General features: G+C 45.3%; 1 protein-coding gene across 1 annotated transcript; it reads right to left on the bottom strand.

Moving 5' to 3' along the window:
* Positions 1–1,536: 1,536 nt before the first annotated feature.
* LOC309537320 (phospholipase A2 inhibitor and Ly6/PLAUR domain-containing protein-like) lies at positions 1,537–10,065 on the bottom strand. Its single transcript, XM_082232170.1, has 5 exons — positions 9,962–10,065; positions 6,666–6,767; positions 5,409–5,558; positions 4,572–4,709; positions 1,537–2,317 (listed from the first exon to the last, which is right to left on the bottom strand). Exons 1-5 carry the CDS (start codon positions 10,020–10,022, stop codon positions 2,178–2,180), a joined length of 591 nt encoding a protein of 196 aa, XP_082088296.1. The 5' UTR covers positions 10,023–10,065; the 3' UTR covers positions 1,537–2,177.
* Between the last annotated feature and the right edge of the window lie 7,238 nt (positions 10,066–17,303).

The following is a 17,303-nucleotide window of genomic DNA, read 5'->3' as shown; positions in this document are numbered from 1 at the left end:
GCCTTACCAATAAACGTCTGTGTAGACTCAAGGGACACCCTCCTTTACCACAGTGACATCATGTCCCCCTGCTCCCCAGGGCCTTCTACATGGTTGATGAGAGCTAATGGCTGTCCATCAGCACCATTGTTCCTTCAATGACCCACCATCACCAGGCTGGCCTCATGAGGAAATTCTCTGGTGTTATTCCCAGCCCTTGCTAAGTCCAGGAATCCGTGAGTTTGCTCAAACTCTGACCCTTCACTGGATGTAGAGATTATGGGGAGTCTGCCCACCTCCCCCTTCGTAACAGTAGATTCTGGGGGGGGGATACAAACCGAAAGTTATTTTACTTAGTATATGTGTGAGGTTTTAGTCTCAGCATCACTTTGGGTAGGTTATTTAACTGTTCATTTGTTATTTTCCCTTAGCAGTGTGAAAGGTTTGGGCATGGTTCGCCTCTGTCCCCCCTCTCTTCTCCCTCAACCTTATACTGTAAACAACATCAATATCTCACATTGAATGTAACTGATCTGTAGAAAAGACTCTATGCTCTGAAAATAGAGACAACACACACACTTTTAAGAAAAAAATATTTAAAGGAATCCATGAGTTTGCTCAAAGTTGAACCCTTCACTGAGATTCTGGGAAGTTCATAACAGTATATTCCAAAACAACACGCAAATCAAAAAAAAGGGCAGCCTTCAAAACTGGTCCTTCTCTGACTATTGCAATGGGGTTTGTTGTTAAACCGTTCTTGGAATTGTGGCACTCTGAGATGCTCTGTCACTGGGAAGCAGCCCCTCCCACTGTCAATGCCTCCTTTTGTTGTTCCCCAGACCACCAGCTCCTTCAAGCTAGGGTTACCATGTCTCCTCTTTTTCCAGGACACGTCCTCCTTTTCAGTGGTAAAATCTGAGACGAATTGCAGTTATTTGCTCTGAACAGCCATCATAACTGTCATAGTGTCCTCTTTTTCATTCTTCAAAATAAGGCAACCCTACAAAATAGAGCGTTCTTCGCTCCTGTGCTAAACAGAGGCTTAGCAGCTTGGAAGGTTCTAGAAGCTCAGAAGAGGCATGGCAATCCCCACTATGAAGGGACCCGACACTTCTGAATCTGCTACAGTTCACCAGTTGGGCTCCACTCTCTGGTTTATGTCCTTGAGTTCTGCTCATGCCTCTTGCTTGACAAAATGGAGATGCATCTAGGAGCATAGGCATGACTGAAATGGTAGTGGGGTTTGCTTCTGATTTTGGGTTTTAGTTTCTTCATTTGTTTTAACTGAGGTTCATCTCTTTTATATATGCAATAATCTTGGACACAGCTAAGGAGTGTTCCTCTGCACCAGAATGGCCACATCACTTTTTGAATCAATACGAAGAAAGGTACATTAGGAAGAAACACAAGGATCTCTTCTGTGGGCTCACCTGTGCCACCCCACCGAGCCACAGAAGGAACCTCTGACTGGCACCTTCTCTTCGTTAAACCCAAGTTGACAGCCATCCAGAAGAAACAAACAAAACCATTTTTGGACTGAATATTCTTTATTGGGCCTGCAATATTTCATTCAGAAAACAGCCTGGAGCTTCAAAAACACACTTTGGAGGAGGTGCGGGAGGTATTGTGGTACTCAAATCAGGATGAGGAAGAAATTCAATTTTGTATGCATATTAATGAGAAACTAACTCATTTGCACTTTCCAGACCAATATGCAAACTAAAACCCACCTAGCCTTCAAATTTCACATTTCTCAGAATTTTGCAGTGTAGTTCTTCAACCAAACATCGTATACGAAAATGCATTTATGAGAGTAAAGTGTATATATTAGGGATAATAACATACTATGTATATTGTTCCAACTGCCTGCAAAAGTTGTGTTTAATAGGGTAAATTCATGCTAAATGTCAGCAGATTTTCATTTTATTTTTTAAATGAGAAACTTAAAAGCACTGAAATTTGACAGATTTGTCCATTCCAGTGCCGAAATGCTCATGGCATGAAACCTTCAAGGTGGCTGGCATGGAAAGAGAGCTCAGGAGAGAAACTTCATGAAGGGAATGCTGGAGATCATGGGTAGCAGGAGGAGGAAGAAACTCTTCAACAGGAGATGGCTGGCACTAGGTATCATTGTTGCTTTAGGAGTTGTGGCTGGTTTCCAAGTTGTGGCTGATGCGGAATTTCTGGCTGGTTAAGGATTACGCAGTGTCTGCTTTTGCAGCAGGGACACATGTTATTGTTTTGATATTGTAGGGGATTCCTCCAATTGTCAATGCATAGTTTTCTACACCGCACATATTGCTTGTTCCACAACCATGCAGGACGAACGTCTTGGCACCTGCAGGTAAATATGGGGATCATCAGCAGGTGTCAGTGGTAGCTGCTCTAGGAAAACAAATGGGGCATGGCCCTTTCAATGTCAATCTGCCCTCACCCAGCCCCCACCGGCCTGCCTTCTGACTCACAACCAGTCCAACGGATGAGCTTCACCATCAGCTTCCTTTCCCTTAGGGGCATTGCCTCTTGTAGATCGGAACAGGGAGGAAGATGAGTACAAAACTAGGACTAGTTACTCTGCCTGCCATGGGCTCTGCCTATGGTCGGTCCTATGCTAATTGATTGTAGAACCTTATATTTTCAGAATTTGTATTTCTATATAGTAGTTGCCTGTGGTCCCATGGTGCCCAGTGTGTTTTGCAGAACACCCAGCCACCTTTATAGCAAACTGAAAGGAAAAACAGGGAAAGGGACCTGCCAAAAAATGAACCTGGGGCTCAGACCTGTGAGACCACGAGTGTCTGTTCATCAGCCACTGTGGAAAGAATTTTGCAACAATTGGGATCCATCCATTCTTAACCTGGGCCTGGGCTGGATTGGGGAGGAGAGGAAGAGGCAGATGAGAAAAACAGATATGGGTGAAAGTGGTTCAACTTGGGGACACTTGGCAAATTCTCATTTTTTATTTATTTCACGGGTTTCTATCTGAGCCTGTGATTCTCCCTGAGCTATAACTCCTTCTGGGGTGCAGCCTGTCCCCCCCAGACCACATCCATAACCAGCCTACTCATCACCCTCCTTTGGGGCTAGAACACTTGCTTGCCTGGACAGAGGAGAAAGATGGCTGCATGTTGTGCATGTGAAATGGGGGGGGGAACCTCAATGTTTTTGCTCCACCCAGTGGCGTAGCGTGGGTTGTCAGCACCCGGGGCAAGGCAAGTAATTTGCACCCCCTAACCCGTGGATTTGCGCCCCCTAACCCTAACCCCCAGATGTTGTGCCCGGTGCGGCCGGCCCCCCCTGCACCCCCCACGCTACGCCACTGGCTCCACCCACTTCTGATTCTGCTCCACTTATCATGGGCACCTGACCTATGGTAAGCAAACTTATATAATTGTTAAATATTTATAGCACCCTTCTTCTCAAAAGAGCTTGGGTCAGTCAACACATTCACAATTTATTTTTACATTTATTGTTGTTTTTTAAAAAGAATTAATCCTCCATCTGAAAAAGGTATCCCACCTTTACTGCTAGGAGCTCAAGGTGACATATTTGGTTGTCACAACCATCAACATCTTACAGTGGTACCTCGGGTAAAGAACTTAATTCGTTTTGGAGGTCTGTTCTTAACCTGAAACTGTTATTAACCTGAAGTACCACTTTAGCTAATGGGGCCTCCCATCGCCACCATGTAATTTCTGTTCTCATCCTGAAGCAAAGTTCTTAACCTGAGGTACTATTTCTGGATTAGTGGAGTCTGTAACCTGAAGCATCTGTAACCCGAGGTACCACTGTATTTTATGTTCACAACATGGCTGACATGGTGTCCAACTGCGCTAGGGAGAAAAAGAAACCTCTTTCCTATCCAAGCATGCATTTCCAATAATAAACCCGCTACTTATTCTCCGATGCCAAGTGCCTCCCTGTGTGACTGCATCAAAGTAAGCCTCCTCTCCTAACAAGTATTCAGAAGCTGAAAACCTCCAAGCTGTGTGCAAACTCTGCATACCAGTCAATAGTATTCAGAGTCATATTTCTTCAACACTGGTTGCAAAAGAAAGCCCATGTGGCTTATCATTATGCTGAATCTGTCTAATACTTTTTGAAGGCCATCCAGTGTGGTGGCCATCATCACTACGTCTTGTAGGACCAGTTCCCATCATTCAACTATGCACTGGGTGACAAAGTATTTTCTTTTGCCCATCTGAAATGTTCCAACATTTAGCTTCTAAATGTTCCAAGTTCTACTCAAATGAGAAGGACTTATGTAAATGGGCCCAGACTCAATCCCACACTCGACACTTTAGTGCTCCAAAGGATGATGCACACATGCCATTAGCACCTTATCATGGGTGCAATCCCACCATGCTCTGGCACAGCACTTGTTCATTTCAATGATGCTTACACCAGAGAACATCCTGGAAGATGGTTCCCCAAGAGTCAGGGCTGCAAGTCTTTTGTTCTGCCACCTGAGTCATCTCATCTTGCCTGATGGTTGGTCCACCTCTAGATCCTCCAGAGGCAGCATTCCCCTCCCACCTGCTCTCCCCATCCCACAGAATCCCTCCTCCTTTGCTTAGTCCCTTCAGGGTTACCAGAGCTTCCTTCTACAGTGATGCAATTCCTTTGACCATCTGTGCATAAGACTGGTCCACCCGTGCACTCTTTCTCCGTCTGAGCATAACATCCTTTTGTGCAAGTGAGCCCATTCTCAGTCCAAGGAGCTTGAAGAGCTAGGAAGCAAAGAAGAAAGAAGCAAATGATCGTATACATAAGAATCTCCAAAGAGCCCCGCTGGATCATTGACAGGCCTGCTTCACACAGACACAGCAGCCGCAGCCTTCCTGATGCATTCACATAACCACCCACTGAGTCCTCCCCCAGCTGTTTGTTAGCATATTCTTTGTCAGAATGAAAAAATGAGTTCTAGACACACAGGTTTGACACCTTTCCTGTCTTGTGTTAGGATGAAAGGTGTGGAGGAACCAAAACATCCTCCACTCCACCCTGTTCCTGCCAAGTTTTAAAGCAAATTGTGTATGTTTTCATCATTCTGAAACCAAGGGCCCCTCCAGACTGGTGTTTTATTGCGGGGTCATTTGTGCACACTGCATTAGCGATGGATTTATCCTGGTTTCATTTCTTCTGTGATGCTTCTCCAGTTCTACTGCATTCTACCGTGGGATGAAAATAAACCAGGACATTTGTGGTATGAAAAACGATGGGATTTCAACTAGAAGTAATGGGATGTGCAGTGATTAGAAATTAAGCAGTAGGACCATGCACATACAAATGGTATTGAGAATGGAATAGTGTGTGACTGCCCCAGTAGCATCATGGGCACAAATCATTCTGAATGCACCATAAAAAGAACTTCTGGAGTGGCTCATGTCTGCAATTCTGATATCATAGAGGGGTAGGTTATGACATACAGGTCCAATTTAACTTTGCGTTGCACCCATCTTCAGTACAGCAAGCAGAGCTGGAGCGCAAATGTTTCTCTTTTCCTATGGTGATGTTATAAGCATTGGCACAAGAATCACTTTTTCCACATGAATAGGTTGTTGTGTCAAACTCGGTGCCTGTTTACCGGAAGAAGAGAAAGACAAACAACAGGTCAGGAGAGCTCATTCCCCAGAATCCTTCATTCTCTGCTGAACTCTATGGTCTCCGCTCTGCCTTGCCCTTCCATCCTTTCCAAGTTCTCCCAAAGGAATATGGCTCAGTGGAGTAGAGCCTCCATCTTGCTGAAGAAACTCTGGAAGTTCCAGATCAATGGTGAAGAACCTCAGGTCTGTGGACCAAAGGGAACCTCTTTCTGTATCTGACCTTTCAGAACTGGCCCAATCCACACCCCTTACCAACTTTGTTTTACATCCTCCTTGAGTGTGTTTGCCTGGCTGGTATATGTCATTGAAATCTGATAATGATTTCTGTTTTCCTTGACTGAGTGGAAGATAGAGAGAGAGATGGGTGTTTGTGGGCAGAACCTAGCCTATAAAGCTAAAATTGGTAGAGGAGAAAGAATGGGGTGCTTCCTGTCCAAGCCTCAGTCTGCCCTCTGCTGGCATCCACCTGTTCAAGGAGGACCCACTATATTTTCCTGATGAAAATAGGGACCCCCTGTTCTATTATTATTATTATTATTATTATTATTATTATTATTATTATTAATTATACTATTTATACCCTGCCCATCTGACTGTGTTGCCCCAGCCACTCTGGGCAGCTTCCAACATATATAGAAACATAAATAAACATTTTTTTAAAAAAACCTTCCGTATACAGAGCTGCCTTCAGATGTCTTCTAAAGGCTGTATAGTTACTTATCTCCTTGGTTTGGGGGGTCGGATAACTCCATACCCTCCAACATTTATCTAGTGAAAATAGGGACGGCACAAGGAAATGCAGGACATTCCAGGGTCAAATCAGAAACCGGGGTAGCTTCTGTAAATCTAGGACTGTCCCTGGAAAATAGGGAAACTTGGAGGGTCCAACTCCTCCTTAGTCTCAGGGTTGTCCGTTTCAGAACTCAGCTGGGAGCAGGAGATGGGGATGAAAGTAGAATGATTTGGCACTGCCCATCATTGGCCTTCTTCCATACCAGTCCTAATGGGCACCAGCCTCCATTGGATAGACTGTGGCACAGCATGGAGGATGCCACCAGGCAAGGCCAACACCTCCCTTACCAAGCATTGTGCTCTGGTCCCTGATGAGCACGCAGGCATCGAAACCGCTGACACAGTCCGAAGCGTTAGAAACTTCTGCTCCTTGTACACACTTCAAGACAGCTGGAAGAAGAGAGAAGGGCATCATTCAACTATGGGACTGAAGAACCCTCATGCATTGGACAAAATGGGAAAAGCCCGTGTCCCATTCAGTACATAATGCTGACTCTGGGCAAAGTTTTTCCTAGAGTGCTCATCACAGTGTGAAATGTGTCCTGCTGGATAAGAACTTGGCTGTGTACACACCATACATTTAAAGTTTATTTAAAACACATGACACACACACACACACCCTAATCCCGGGAACTGTAATTTGCCCATCACAGAACAACAATTCCCAGCACCCTGAACCAACTACAGTTCCCATTATTATTTGGGGAATGTCATGTGCTTTACACGAAGGTTGTTGTCATAATTTACAAATTTTAATGCACATGTGTTTTCTAGCTAATCAAAAGGCCATCTTGGGTGGATAGGGGGAAGAAAGCAGGGAATTATGTCGACTTTGAACAGTCTATTTCCATTCCTTCTTCCTCCCATAGGAGACAGTGATGGCCTCCAACTTTAAAAGAGGATTAAAGAAATTCAGATAGGAGAAGATTCTCAATGGTGACTCAGTGTGAGGGCTATGCTTTCTGTCTACCGCGAAGGCAGCAATGCCTCTGGAAGCCAGTTTCTGGGAATCACAAGTGAAGAGAGTGCTGCTGCAGGTCTGAGTTGTGGGATTCCCATAGGCATCTGCCTGAGAACAGGATTGTGGACAATATGGGCTACTGGCCTGATCGTGCAGGCTCTTCCTGTGTTTTTCTACCAAACACAGAGTTAAAGGTAAAGGGACCCCTGACCGTTAGGTCCAGTCACAGACGACTCTGGGGTTGCGGGGCACATCTCGCTTTATTCGCTGAGGGAGCCGGCATACAGCTTCGGGGTCATGTGGCCAGCATGACTAAGCCACTTCTGGCAAACCAGAGCAGCGCACAGAAATGCCGTTTACCTTCCCACTGGAGTGGTACCTATTTATCTACTTGCACTGGCATGCTTTTGAACTGCTAGGTTGGCAGGAGCAGGAACCAAGCAACGGGAGCTCACCCCATCACGGGGATTCAAACTGCCGACGTTCTCACAGCGCCACCCGTGTCCCACCAAATACAGAATCTAGCCCTTAATTGATTATTGATTGATAGATTACTTAATTTCTATGCTGCTTAATATATTAAAATTATCTCTAAAGGCAAAGGAGCCAATTCCTAGAGGCTAAGGTCCCTTTGCCCTCCCCCCATAAAATATGTCGGGGGGAGGGCCCCCCCAAGAAGATGGGCATTGCCATTCAAATGCTGTGAGTGCACCATGTCATGTGATTGGTCATGCAGGGCGGGGCTTAGCTCCCCCTCCCCAATATTTTATTCAAGTTGGGGCCCCCCTTGCTATGAGTTGTATAAAAAGCCGAAACAACAACAGACAACTTAAAGAAAACATTACAAAAATACACAGTTCAATATAAAAATGTTATATTAATATAACATTACTAATATATATATATATAAATCAGTAGCAATTCCTTTCGATCTCTTTTTTTATATATATAAATTTTATTAGTTTTTTAACATATCATTTTCAACAGTAATTAAACATACTTTTACATCTTATTCAATTTTTTTGACTTCCATCAGTCCTGTCTGAAAATTTTCCAATCTAATTTCTTAGTATGCATTTCTTATTTTCCCTATTATATTTCAAACTCATAACCAATATCTCTATCTTTTTCTACTTTGAAACACTTCGTATATTTCTCCTTACAAAACTTCTTGTAGTCCTACTAGCTTAATTTGTTGATTACAGTTGCTCTTCAAATAATTCAACAATTCCTTTCATTTTCAGCCTCTCGGTTCTCATCCAGGGACCAAACACACTCTCAGCTCACCCACAAAAGTCTCGCAATCAGAACAGCGGCCATTGATCTAGTCTCTCACTATAGACTTGCTTTTCATGGGCAATCCCAAGGTCAATGGTACTTCCTTAGGCTTCCCACAGCTGTGTCCCATTCAGCTGCCCTTTCCACAACCACTTCAAGGTACAGCAGGTGCGCTAAGTCTCCCAGGGGGTCCAAAGGATGGGGAAAGTTTCTCCCTCCACTCACAGCTCTTTTTTCACCCTCTGTCCCCTCCTCATTCTCAAGCTGGCATACAGATCCTCCTGTGGTAAGAAAGTTCTCTGCAAAGTTTTTAACCCTCTGAGATTAGCATTAAACAATGGCACAGTTGGTATGTGATTCCAATTTTGTCCCTGACCACATAGTAGGAAAACAGATCCGATGAAGGATATTTGGAAAAAGAAAAAGAAAAAACTTTACGTGGCAGATCCTGTGCGTGCTGCTCCTGTGAAATGGGGTGCACAGCTGGCATTTGAGTGCTGTATAGAGATGGTGTACTAACAAACACCAGCTTTCTGCGTCATTAAGAGTGGCATATTCCCCCCCCCATGCCTTCAATGGCGCCAGTTCCACCACTGCCTACGGCACACTGAGATTTTGTCAAGAAAGCCAAGAGAAGATCAACCAGCAGTAGAAAATGACCAAGGCAATAGCATTTTGCTGGTTACACGGCAGGTGACGTAGCTACCTGGGTTGGGGTGTGTGTGTGTGTGCATGCATGTATGTATGTATTTTGTAGCTTTATATTCTGATTTTATCCTGTGAACTGCCCTGAGACCTGAGGGTATAGGGCAATACAATCAATCAATCAATCCCATGCAAAATATGCCTCCCAGTACTAGTCCTACTGGACTTACACCTTCCAGAAGTACTTTACCATTACCCTTTTTACCTACTACAAATAGACCTTTCGAAGTCAGAGAACATGACTTAGGCTCATCCATTGCAATATACATACTCCGAGTAGCACTTAGCTGAATACTGTATATTTCAGCCAACACCTTTAGAACTTACAGCAGGCTTAACAGATTACTTACTTACCAGTCTATGATTCTATGATTCCCTATCACCAAATGCATCCACTCAAAAGCTAGCATGGAAGTCCAAATTGGGGGGGGGGACACTAGATCTTGCATGCACCTCATCTCCTCCTTTTGCTAAAAGATCAGTCTGTGGCAAGAACATTCTGCTCAAAGTTTTTAACCCCCCCCCCCAGATTAGCATCAAACAATGGCCCAGTTGATATGTCATTCCATAGTGCTGGTCTTCCATTCTGTCCCTAACAGCATAGTAGGAAAATGGATGTGATCAATGATAAATAACTTACATGTATCCGCAGAGGCAACTAAGAGTGGCGAAAGAAGGCAGAGCACAAGGAGAGGCACCATGGTGCCGTAAGGTAGGGCTAAGGTCCTTGCTGAGCTTGAGTGCTTCTTGCGCACAGATGTATGTGCAAAGGACGTTTTATAGATGGGTCTCCAGTAACATCTTTTAGGGAGTTGCTCCAATGAACCACAGTAAAAGGAGTGTTGTGTAGTGTAAATACCCATAAAGAAGATGGGTGGAGATGCTTCTCTTATTGTGCCAGGACTTCCTGGAATGAACGGTGGATTCTGACAACAAATTTGCCAAAATTGATGGCAAACCTGATGCATTTCTACTTTTAGGGATGTTTGACATGTACCTTGCATATTATTACTTATTCCATTTATTCCCTCACTCCTCTATGGATCCTCAAGCAGGCAAGAAGGCAGGAGCGCTCTTTTATTCTAACAACAACCCTGTGAGGTAGGTTAGGCTGAGAGATAGTGTGTAGCCCAGGGGTCGGCATGGTTTACCTCGCATGGGCCGGTTCACTCCAGCGGAGATCCCTCCATGGGCCGGATCACGATTTTCGCTGTCTGTATCTGTGCAGATGCGATTTCCAGTGCTGCAGAAGCAAGTCCCCGTGCCACGCTGTGCCAGTTTAGCACAGTGCGCAGGGACTCACCAAGCGGGCAGCTTGGTTTGGAGGCAGCTCGAGGGCCGGTTAAATGACCTCTGTGGGCCACTTGTGGCCAATGGGCCTTGGGTTGCCAACCCCTGGCGTAGCCCAAAGTGCATCACTCAAGGAGTTTCATAGATGAGTGGAGATCTGGACCCACGTCTTCCTCACCCTGCCATATTATCATTTATTGCCTGCTATGTTCTGAGATTAGTGTAGCCAGCTCCAGAAAACAGGGAATGTTCAGAGAGGAGCCTCAAAACTCAAGGATGGCGAGCCTGTGGCCCTCTGGATTTTGATATGGATGCAGCTTCCATCATCCCTAACCATTAGCGATGCTGGCTGGGACTGACGGGAACTCCAGTCCAACAACACCTGGAGGGTGACAGGTTTTGCCACCCCACACTTGGCTCCATGCTCATTCTCCTCTGCCCTCAGATTGTTTGGAACATGAGGGGGTCACCCCCCAAAAATATGGAGGACCCAGAAGAGTGGGGGCCCTAGGATTTGGTATCCCTGGTGTGTGTGTGTTTCTGTGTATGTGTGGAGTCGTTTTGGGGTGGGATTGCTTTTTATTGAAGCAAAAGACAGGCTGAACCATGAGTGACATCAGCTGTGTCAGGGACTGGACAGAGGAATAGTGATGGACACTGCCTCCCTAGCCTGAACCTTCCAGAGAAGAAGAAGACCGTATAGATTTACAACATTGTTTTGCAGGAGGTCATAGCTCAGAGGCAGATGAAAGGCAAAGGAGGAGGCAGAGCGAGAGCAGTTGGCTGACACATTGTCACTAGGTTCAGGTACACAGCTGTGTTGGTCTGACGCAGTCAATATATATATATATAAAATAAAAAAAATGTCCAGTTGCACCTTAGAGACCAATTAGGTTTGTTCTTGGTATAAGCTTTTGTGCGCATGCACACTTCTTCAGATAGTTGTCACTAGAAAGCATTCCAGACTCCCCTTCTCTCAGAACCCGGTGGGCATTGAAAGTAGGAGAGCAAAGGACTCGGAGTCAAATGACCCTAAGTGGCCACCGTAAGGTGGGTGGTGCTGTTGACGATTGAGGAAGTTGAGAAAAGAGGCTGCATTTCTAAGCCTCTCTCTGTGAATATTGAATAAAAGCCATTGGTAAGAACTTTCCTTGTTTCCTCTGTTCCTAGCAGCCTTCTGTGGGGGGATCAGATTCCCTGAAGACTGGCAGGCTGTGACTTCAAGAACATGTGCTTGAGCTTGCTTTCCCCTCCTCCTTCCCCTTGCTTTTTCTGCATGCGATGTGTCTTTTTAGGGTGTGAAGCTGGAATGCAGGAACCATCTTAGTCATTATTTTTATAGTCCACTGTTTTGGTTAAAGGCCACGATATAAATTCCATAAGCAAACAAATAAATCTCCACCAGTGGTGGAGAGCCAGTGTGGTGTAGTGGTTAAGAGTGGTAGTCTCGTAATCTGGTGAACCGGGTTTGCGTCTCCGCTCCTCCACATGCAGCTGCTGGGTGACCTTGGGCCAGTCACACTTCTTTGAAGTCTCTCAGCCCCACTCACCTCACAGAGTGTTTGTTGTGGGGGAGGAAGGGAAAGGAGAATGTTAGCCGCTTTGAGACTCCTGAAGGGGAGTGAAAGGCGGGATATCAAATCCAAACTCTTCTTCTTCTTCTTCACCAGCCATTTTGTGGGTCATCTGGTCAGGTACGTGACATATCTACCCAGTTCCTGTTTAGCAGTCAAAGAAGTTCATTGTGTTTTTCATGGGCTGCTGTCTCTGGCTGTGTTTCCCCCATAGTGTGACATGTGTTACCAAGCCCTAGAAAAAACTAAGGGCTTATTCACACTTCCCCTTGTCCAACTGTTTTCCACTGGGGGAGCAGCTCTTTAGCACACAGTTGGAGCAAATGGCAATTGGGCTTTTTCCCGCAGATGGATGTTTGTTCTGATTGAGCACTAAAGAGTGGGTTTTCCATGCAAAAGGAGTAAGGTAAGGGGACAACCGCTCAGATCACTTGGACCCATGATTTCTAGGCAGGGAACAAGCAGATATGTGGATGAGCCCTAAACCCATGTCCACACAGTACTCTTCCCCCAAACATTTCTGGAAGTGGTTAAAGGTGCTGAGAGTTGTTAGGAGACCCCAAATCCTGACCCAGAGCTCCAATTTCTGTGTTCCCTGAGGAGACGGGTGGAGAATTGTAGCTCTGTGTCAAAAAAAGGGAGTCTCCAAACAATTCTCTGCCCTCTTAAACTATAGCCCTTTGAATTCTTTGGGGGAGGGAATGGGTGTTTGGCATCATAGTGGTTCAGGAGTGGCTTCGACTGGCACCATTGAGAAAGGGATGAAGACAGTGGCCTGTATCTGAGAGAGTCTCTCCTTTGACAAAGGATTTGTTGATCGCTCAACTCATGGGCAATCGTTTTCCAACCCTGATGCAGACCTCCTTACTTCTGCTGTGGAAAGCTGAGCTGCACTATGTCCTTGGATCTTGCTGTTACTGTTCAGCTGGCATGAATTCAGGCCATTCCTCTAGGTTCAGAGATTGACTCCCAAAACAGAAGTGCTGGATTTACTGCCTGGCAATAAAACTGCCATTGTTGCCTGTATCACAGTCCCCTGGCTTTGTTGCAAATGCAAACAGGGTTGTAGCCTTTGGCACAGTCAGCCTCTGACGCTGGCCTCACTGGGCACCTACTGAAGCCCACACCCCACTTGAAGTCCCCTGACTAGCTCTATGCATGATACTCAGATGATTGTTGCTCTGGATGGGGTTGCAGTCCCTCTGGTGCAGCAGCTAAGAAGCTTGAGAATAGGGACAGGGAAGACATCCCATTCAACTTGTACCTCAGTTTCTGCCGTGTGGTAACAAGTTTAGGGGGTTCCAGGCATTCAAGATTTGTATTTTTCCATTAGAAAATCAGGACACCGCAGAGTCTGCAATGTCTTAGAAATATGGTTTATTCACACATATTTGCACCTAAAACCTTCAGCGGAGGAAGTGCAGAATATGACACCCCAAGAGTATCTCTCATTGTTCCTCTCATAGCTATAGCAAGCTTGGCCCCACCCCATCACTTAATGGATCCAAATGGTTTCCAGGGAGTGGCAGGGGTTGGATCTCTCGGTGGCATTTGATACCATCAATCATAACATCCTTCTGCACTATCTAGAGGAGCTGGGGGCACTGTTATACAATGTTCCACTCCTTCCTCCTGGGCTGTGTCCAGAAAGTGGTGATGGGGATGAGCGGGGTATAATTATTATTATTATTATTATTATTATTATTATTATTATTATTATTCCCATGTTGATGGCCTTTCAGCTGATTCCCTGGTGACCCACTAGAATGCAGAGTTAATCAGGGCTATGAACTGTCTGGCTCCGAAGCACCCTCTCCAATTGTATGGAGCCTGGACAGCCCAGTGGTTTTCTGCAGAGCTGAGGGCAATGAAACATTCGTTGAGACGACTAGAGTGCTGGTGGCGGAAAACTCATTCTGAATCGAACCGGAAATGGGTTAGAGCTCAATGTCAAGCCTATCAAGTGGTGACAGCGACAGTGAAGAGGACCTTCTTCACTGCCTCTATTGCATCTGCAGAAGACAGCAGCAGGAAACTCTTTCAGGTGGTTCGTAATCTAACAGAACCACTTTTGCTATCGGGGCCTAGTAAGGATCCCAAGATCTCCTGCAATGATTTTGCAACTTTTTTGCAGATAAAGTATCTCAGATTCGGAAAGAGATAGACTCCACCATGGGAGCAGGGCTGGGGGAGAGTACTAGAGTCCTGTCTGGTCAAGTTGCATGAGATCAATTCCAATCTGTTACCTCCAAGGATGTGGACAGGTTGTTTGGATGAGTGAAACCAACCATCTGTCTCCTTGATCCTTGCCCATCTTGGCTCATAAAAGTCAGCTGGAAAGGGCTGGGCGATGGGCTCTGTGGGGTGGTGAATGCTTCCCTCTATGAGGGAGCCTTCCCAGACCCACTGAAAGAGGTGGTTATTAAACCATTTCTTTAAAAAACATCTTTGGTCTGGGCCAATATGGCCAACTATTGCCCAGTCTCAAATCTTCCATTCTTGGGCAAGGGGAGTGAGTGGTTGGTTGCGGAACAACTCCAGGCATGCCTGGAGGATGCGGACCATTTGGATCCCTTCCAATTGGGATTCAGGCCCCATCATGGGACTGAAACTGCCTTGGTTGTGCTGGTCTATGATCTCTAGTGGGCTAGGGACAAAGGTGAAAGCTGTTTCCTAGTTCAGTTGGATCTCTCAGCGGCCTTTGATACCATCAACCATGACATCCTTCTGAACCATTTAAAGGAGCTGGGAGCTGGGGCACTGTTATACAGTGGTTCCGTTCCTTCCTCCTGGGCCATGTCCAGAAAGTGGTGTTGTGGAATGAGTGTTCAGATCCCTGGGCTCTCACTTGTGGGGTACCTCAAGGTTCTGTCCTCTCCTCCATGCTTTTTAATACCTATATGAAGCTGCTGGGAGAGATCATCAGGGGGGTTGTGTTCATCAGTATGCAGATGATACCCAGCTCGCCTCTTTTTCAAATCAAAACAAGTGAAGGCGGTGAATGTCATGTGTGAATGTATGGAGGTGGTTGGAGGATGGATGGCATATAACAGATTGAGGTTGAATCCTGACAAGGCAGAAGTACTGTTTCTGGGGGATAGGGGGCAGGCTGGTATGGGGGACTCCCTGCTTCTGAATAGGGTAACTATGCCCCTGATGAACTATGTGCACCACCTGGGAGTCATTTCAAACTCACAACTGTCCATGGAGGCGCAGGTTAATTCTGTGTCCAGAGCAGCTGTCTACCTGCTCCATCTGGTATGCAGGCTGAGACCCTGTCTTGTCAGAGTGGTGCATGCTCTAGTTCTCTCCTGCTTGGACTACTGCAATGTGCTCTACGTGGGGCTACCTTTGAAGGTGACCTGGAAACTACAACTAATCCAGAATGTGGTAGCTAGTCTGGTGACTGGGAGTGGCCAATGAGACCACATAACACTGGGCCTGAAAGACCTACATTGGCTTCCAGTATGTTTCCAAGCACAATTCAAAGTGTTGGTGCTGACCTTTAAAGCACTAAACCACTTTCAGCCCAGTATACCTGAAGGAGCGTCTCCACCCCCATCATCCAGCCAGGACACTGAGGTCCAGCACTGAGGGCCTTCTGGCGGTTCCCTCACTGCAAGAAGTGAGGTTGCAGGGAACCAGGCAGAGGGCCTTCTCAGTAGTGGTGCCTGCCTTGTGGAATGCCCTTCCACCAGATATCAAGGAAATAAAGAACTATCTGACTTTTGGAAGACATCGGAAAGGAGTCCTGTTTAGGGAAGTTTTTGATTTTTGTTGTTTTACCGTGTTTTTAATATTTTGTTGATAGCCATCCATTGTGGCTAGGGAAACCCAGCCAAATGGGTGGGGTAGGAAGGAGGAGGAGGAGGAGGAGGAGGAGAAGTTGTTGTTGCTACTGCTGCTATTATTATTGTTATTATTATTAACAAGTCATGTCCCCCAGTCTCTCAGTGCATTTTTTACATTTTTTAAAAAAACAAAAACGTAAGGTGGTCATAGTTGCAGGATTGCACTGGAAGATTTCCAGTGCACCATCAGAAACCTAGTTTTGCATGAATAAATGGGAGTTGGAGGTTAATAACTGTGGGGTAAGGAAAGGAAGCTTGGGGGGTTAATGTAGAGGGAATGATAATGAGATTGGTGAATGGTGTCAGCAGGAAGAAAGATGTTTGTGTGTTTCTATGCTAGCCTAACCCACTTATAGTACTGCAAAAACTTTAGAGCAATGCAAACTGGAAAAGGTAACATACAGGTCTTCACCCATCCCTCTAACCACCCCACTTCCTCCTCCTCCTCTTCTTCTTCTTCTTTTTTAAAAAAATATTTTTTAATTAAAGAGTTTCTACTTCTAAATTTGAGTTTAGGTTTTCTAACTCTTTTTAAATGAGATTCCTCTCTTTTTATATACAGTGGTACCTCAGGTTATGGACATTTCAGGTTACAGACGCTTCAGGTTACAGGCTCCACTAACCCAGAAATAGTACCTCTGGTTAAGAACTTTGTTTCAGGTTGAGAACAGAAATCCCGTGGCGGCGGCAGGAGGCCCCATTACTTAAAGTGGTGCTTCAGGTTAAGAACAGTTTCAGGTTAAGAACGGACCTCCAGAACAAATTAAGTTCTTAACCTAAGGTATCACTGTATACAATAATTTCAGACATAGCTAGTGAGTTGTTTTATTTTGTATTTGTTTTTCTGCCCCAGAATGGTTGAATCACTTTTTAAATCAATACAATTAAAAGTATATTATAAAGAAACACAAGGACCTCTTTTAGCACCCCACCCAGCCATTCAAGGAGCCTCTGGTTGGGACCTTCACTGCAGTAAATTATTGCTGATAACCATCCGGAAGAAACAAACAAAACCATTTTTGGACTAAATATTCTTTATTGGGCCTGCAATCTTTCATTCACACACAGCCTGGAAATTCAAAAACACACTTTGGAGGAGGTGGGGGAGGTATTGTGGTACTCAAGTCAGGATGAGGAAGAAATTCAATTTTGTCTGCATGTTAATGAGAAACTAACTCATTTGCACTTTCCAGACCAATATGCAACCTAAAACTCAGCCTTTAAATTTCACGTTTCTCATAATTTTGCAATGTAGTGCATAAACCAA

The sequence above is a fragment of the Podarcis vaucheri genome (assembly GCF_965113315.1).
Source record: "Podarcis vaucheri genome assembly, chromosome: 7".
In the NCBI taxonomy this organism is placed as follows: Eukaryota; Metazoa; Chordata; class Lepidosauria; order Squamata; family Lacertidae; genus Podarcis; species Podarcis vaucheri.
Note: the sequence above shows the minus strand (reverse complement) of the source record. Positions and strands in the feature narration are given on the sequence as shown.

Coding starts and splice junctions, on each gene's coding strand:
- LOC309537320 (XM_082232170.1), bottom strand. CDS start 10,022: ATGGTGCCTCTCCTTGTGCTCTGCCTTCTTTCGCCACTCTTAGTTGCC. Junction 6,768..9,961: donor AGTTGCCTCTGCGGATACAT/GTAAGTTATTTA, acceptor CTCTTCTTCCAG/CTGTCTTGAAGTGTGTACAA. Junction 5,559..6,665: donor GGACCAGAGCACAATGCTTG/GTAAGGGAGGTG, acceptor TCCGGTAAACAG/GCACCGAGTTTGACACAACA.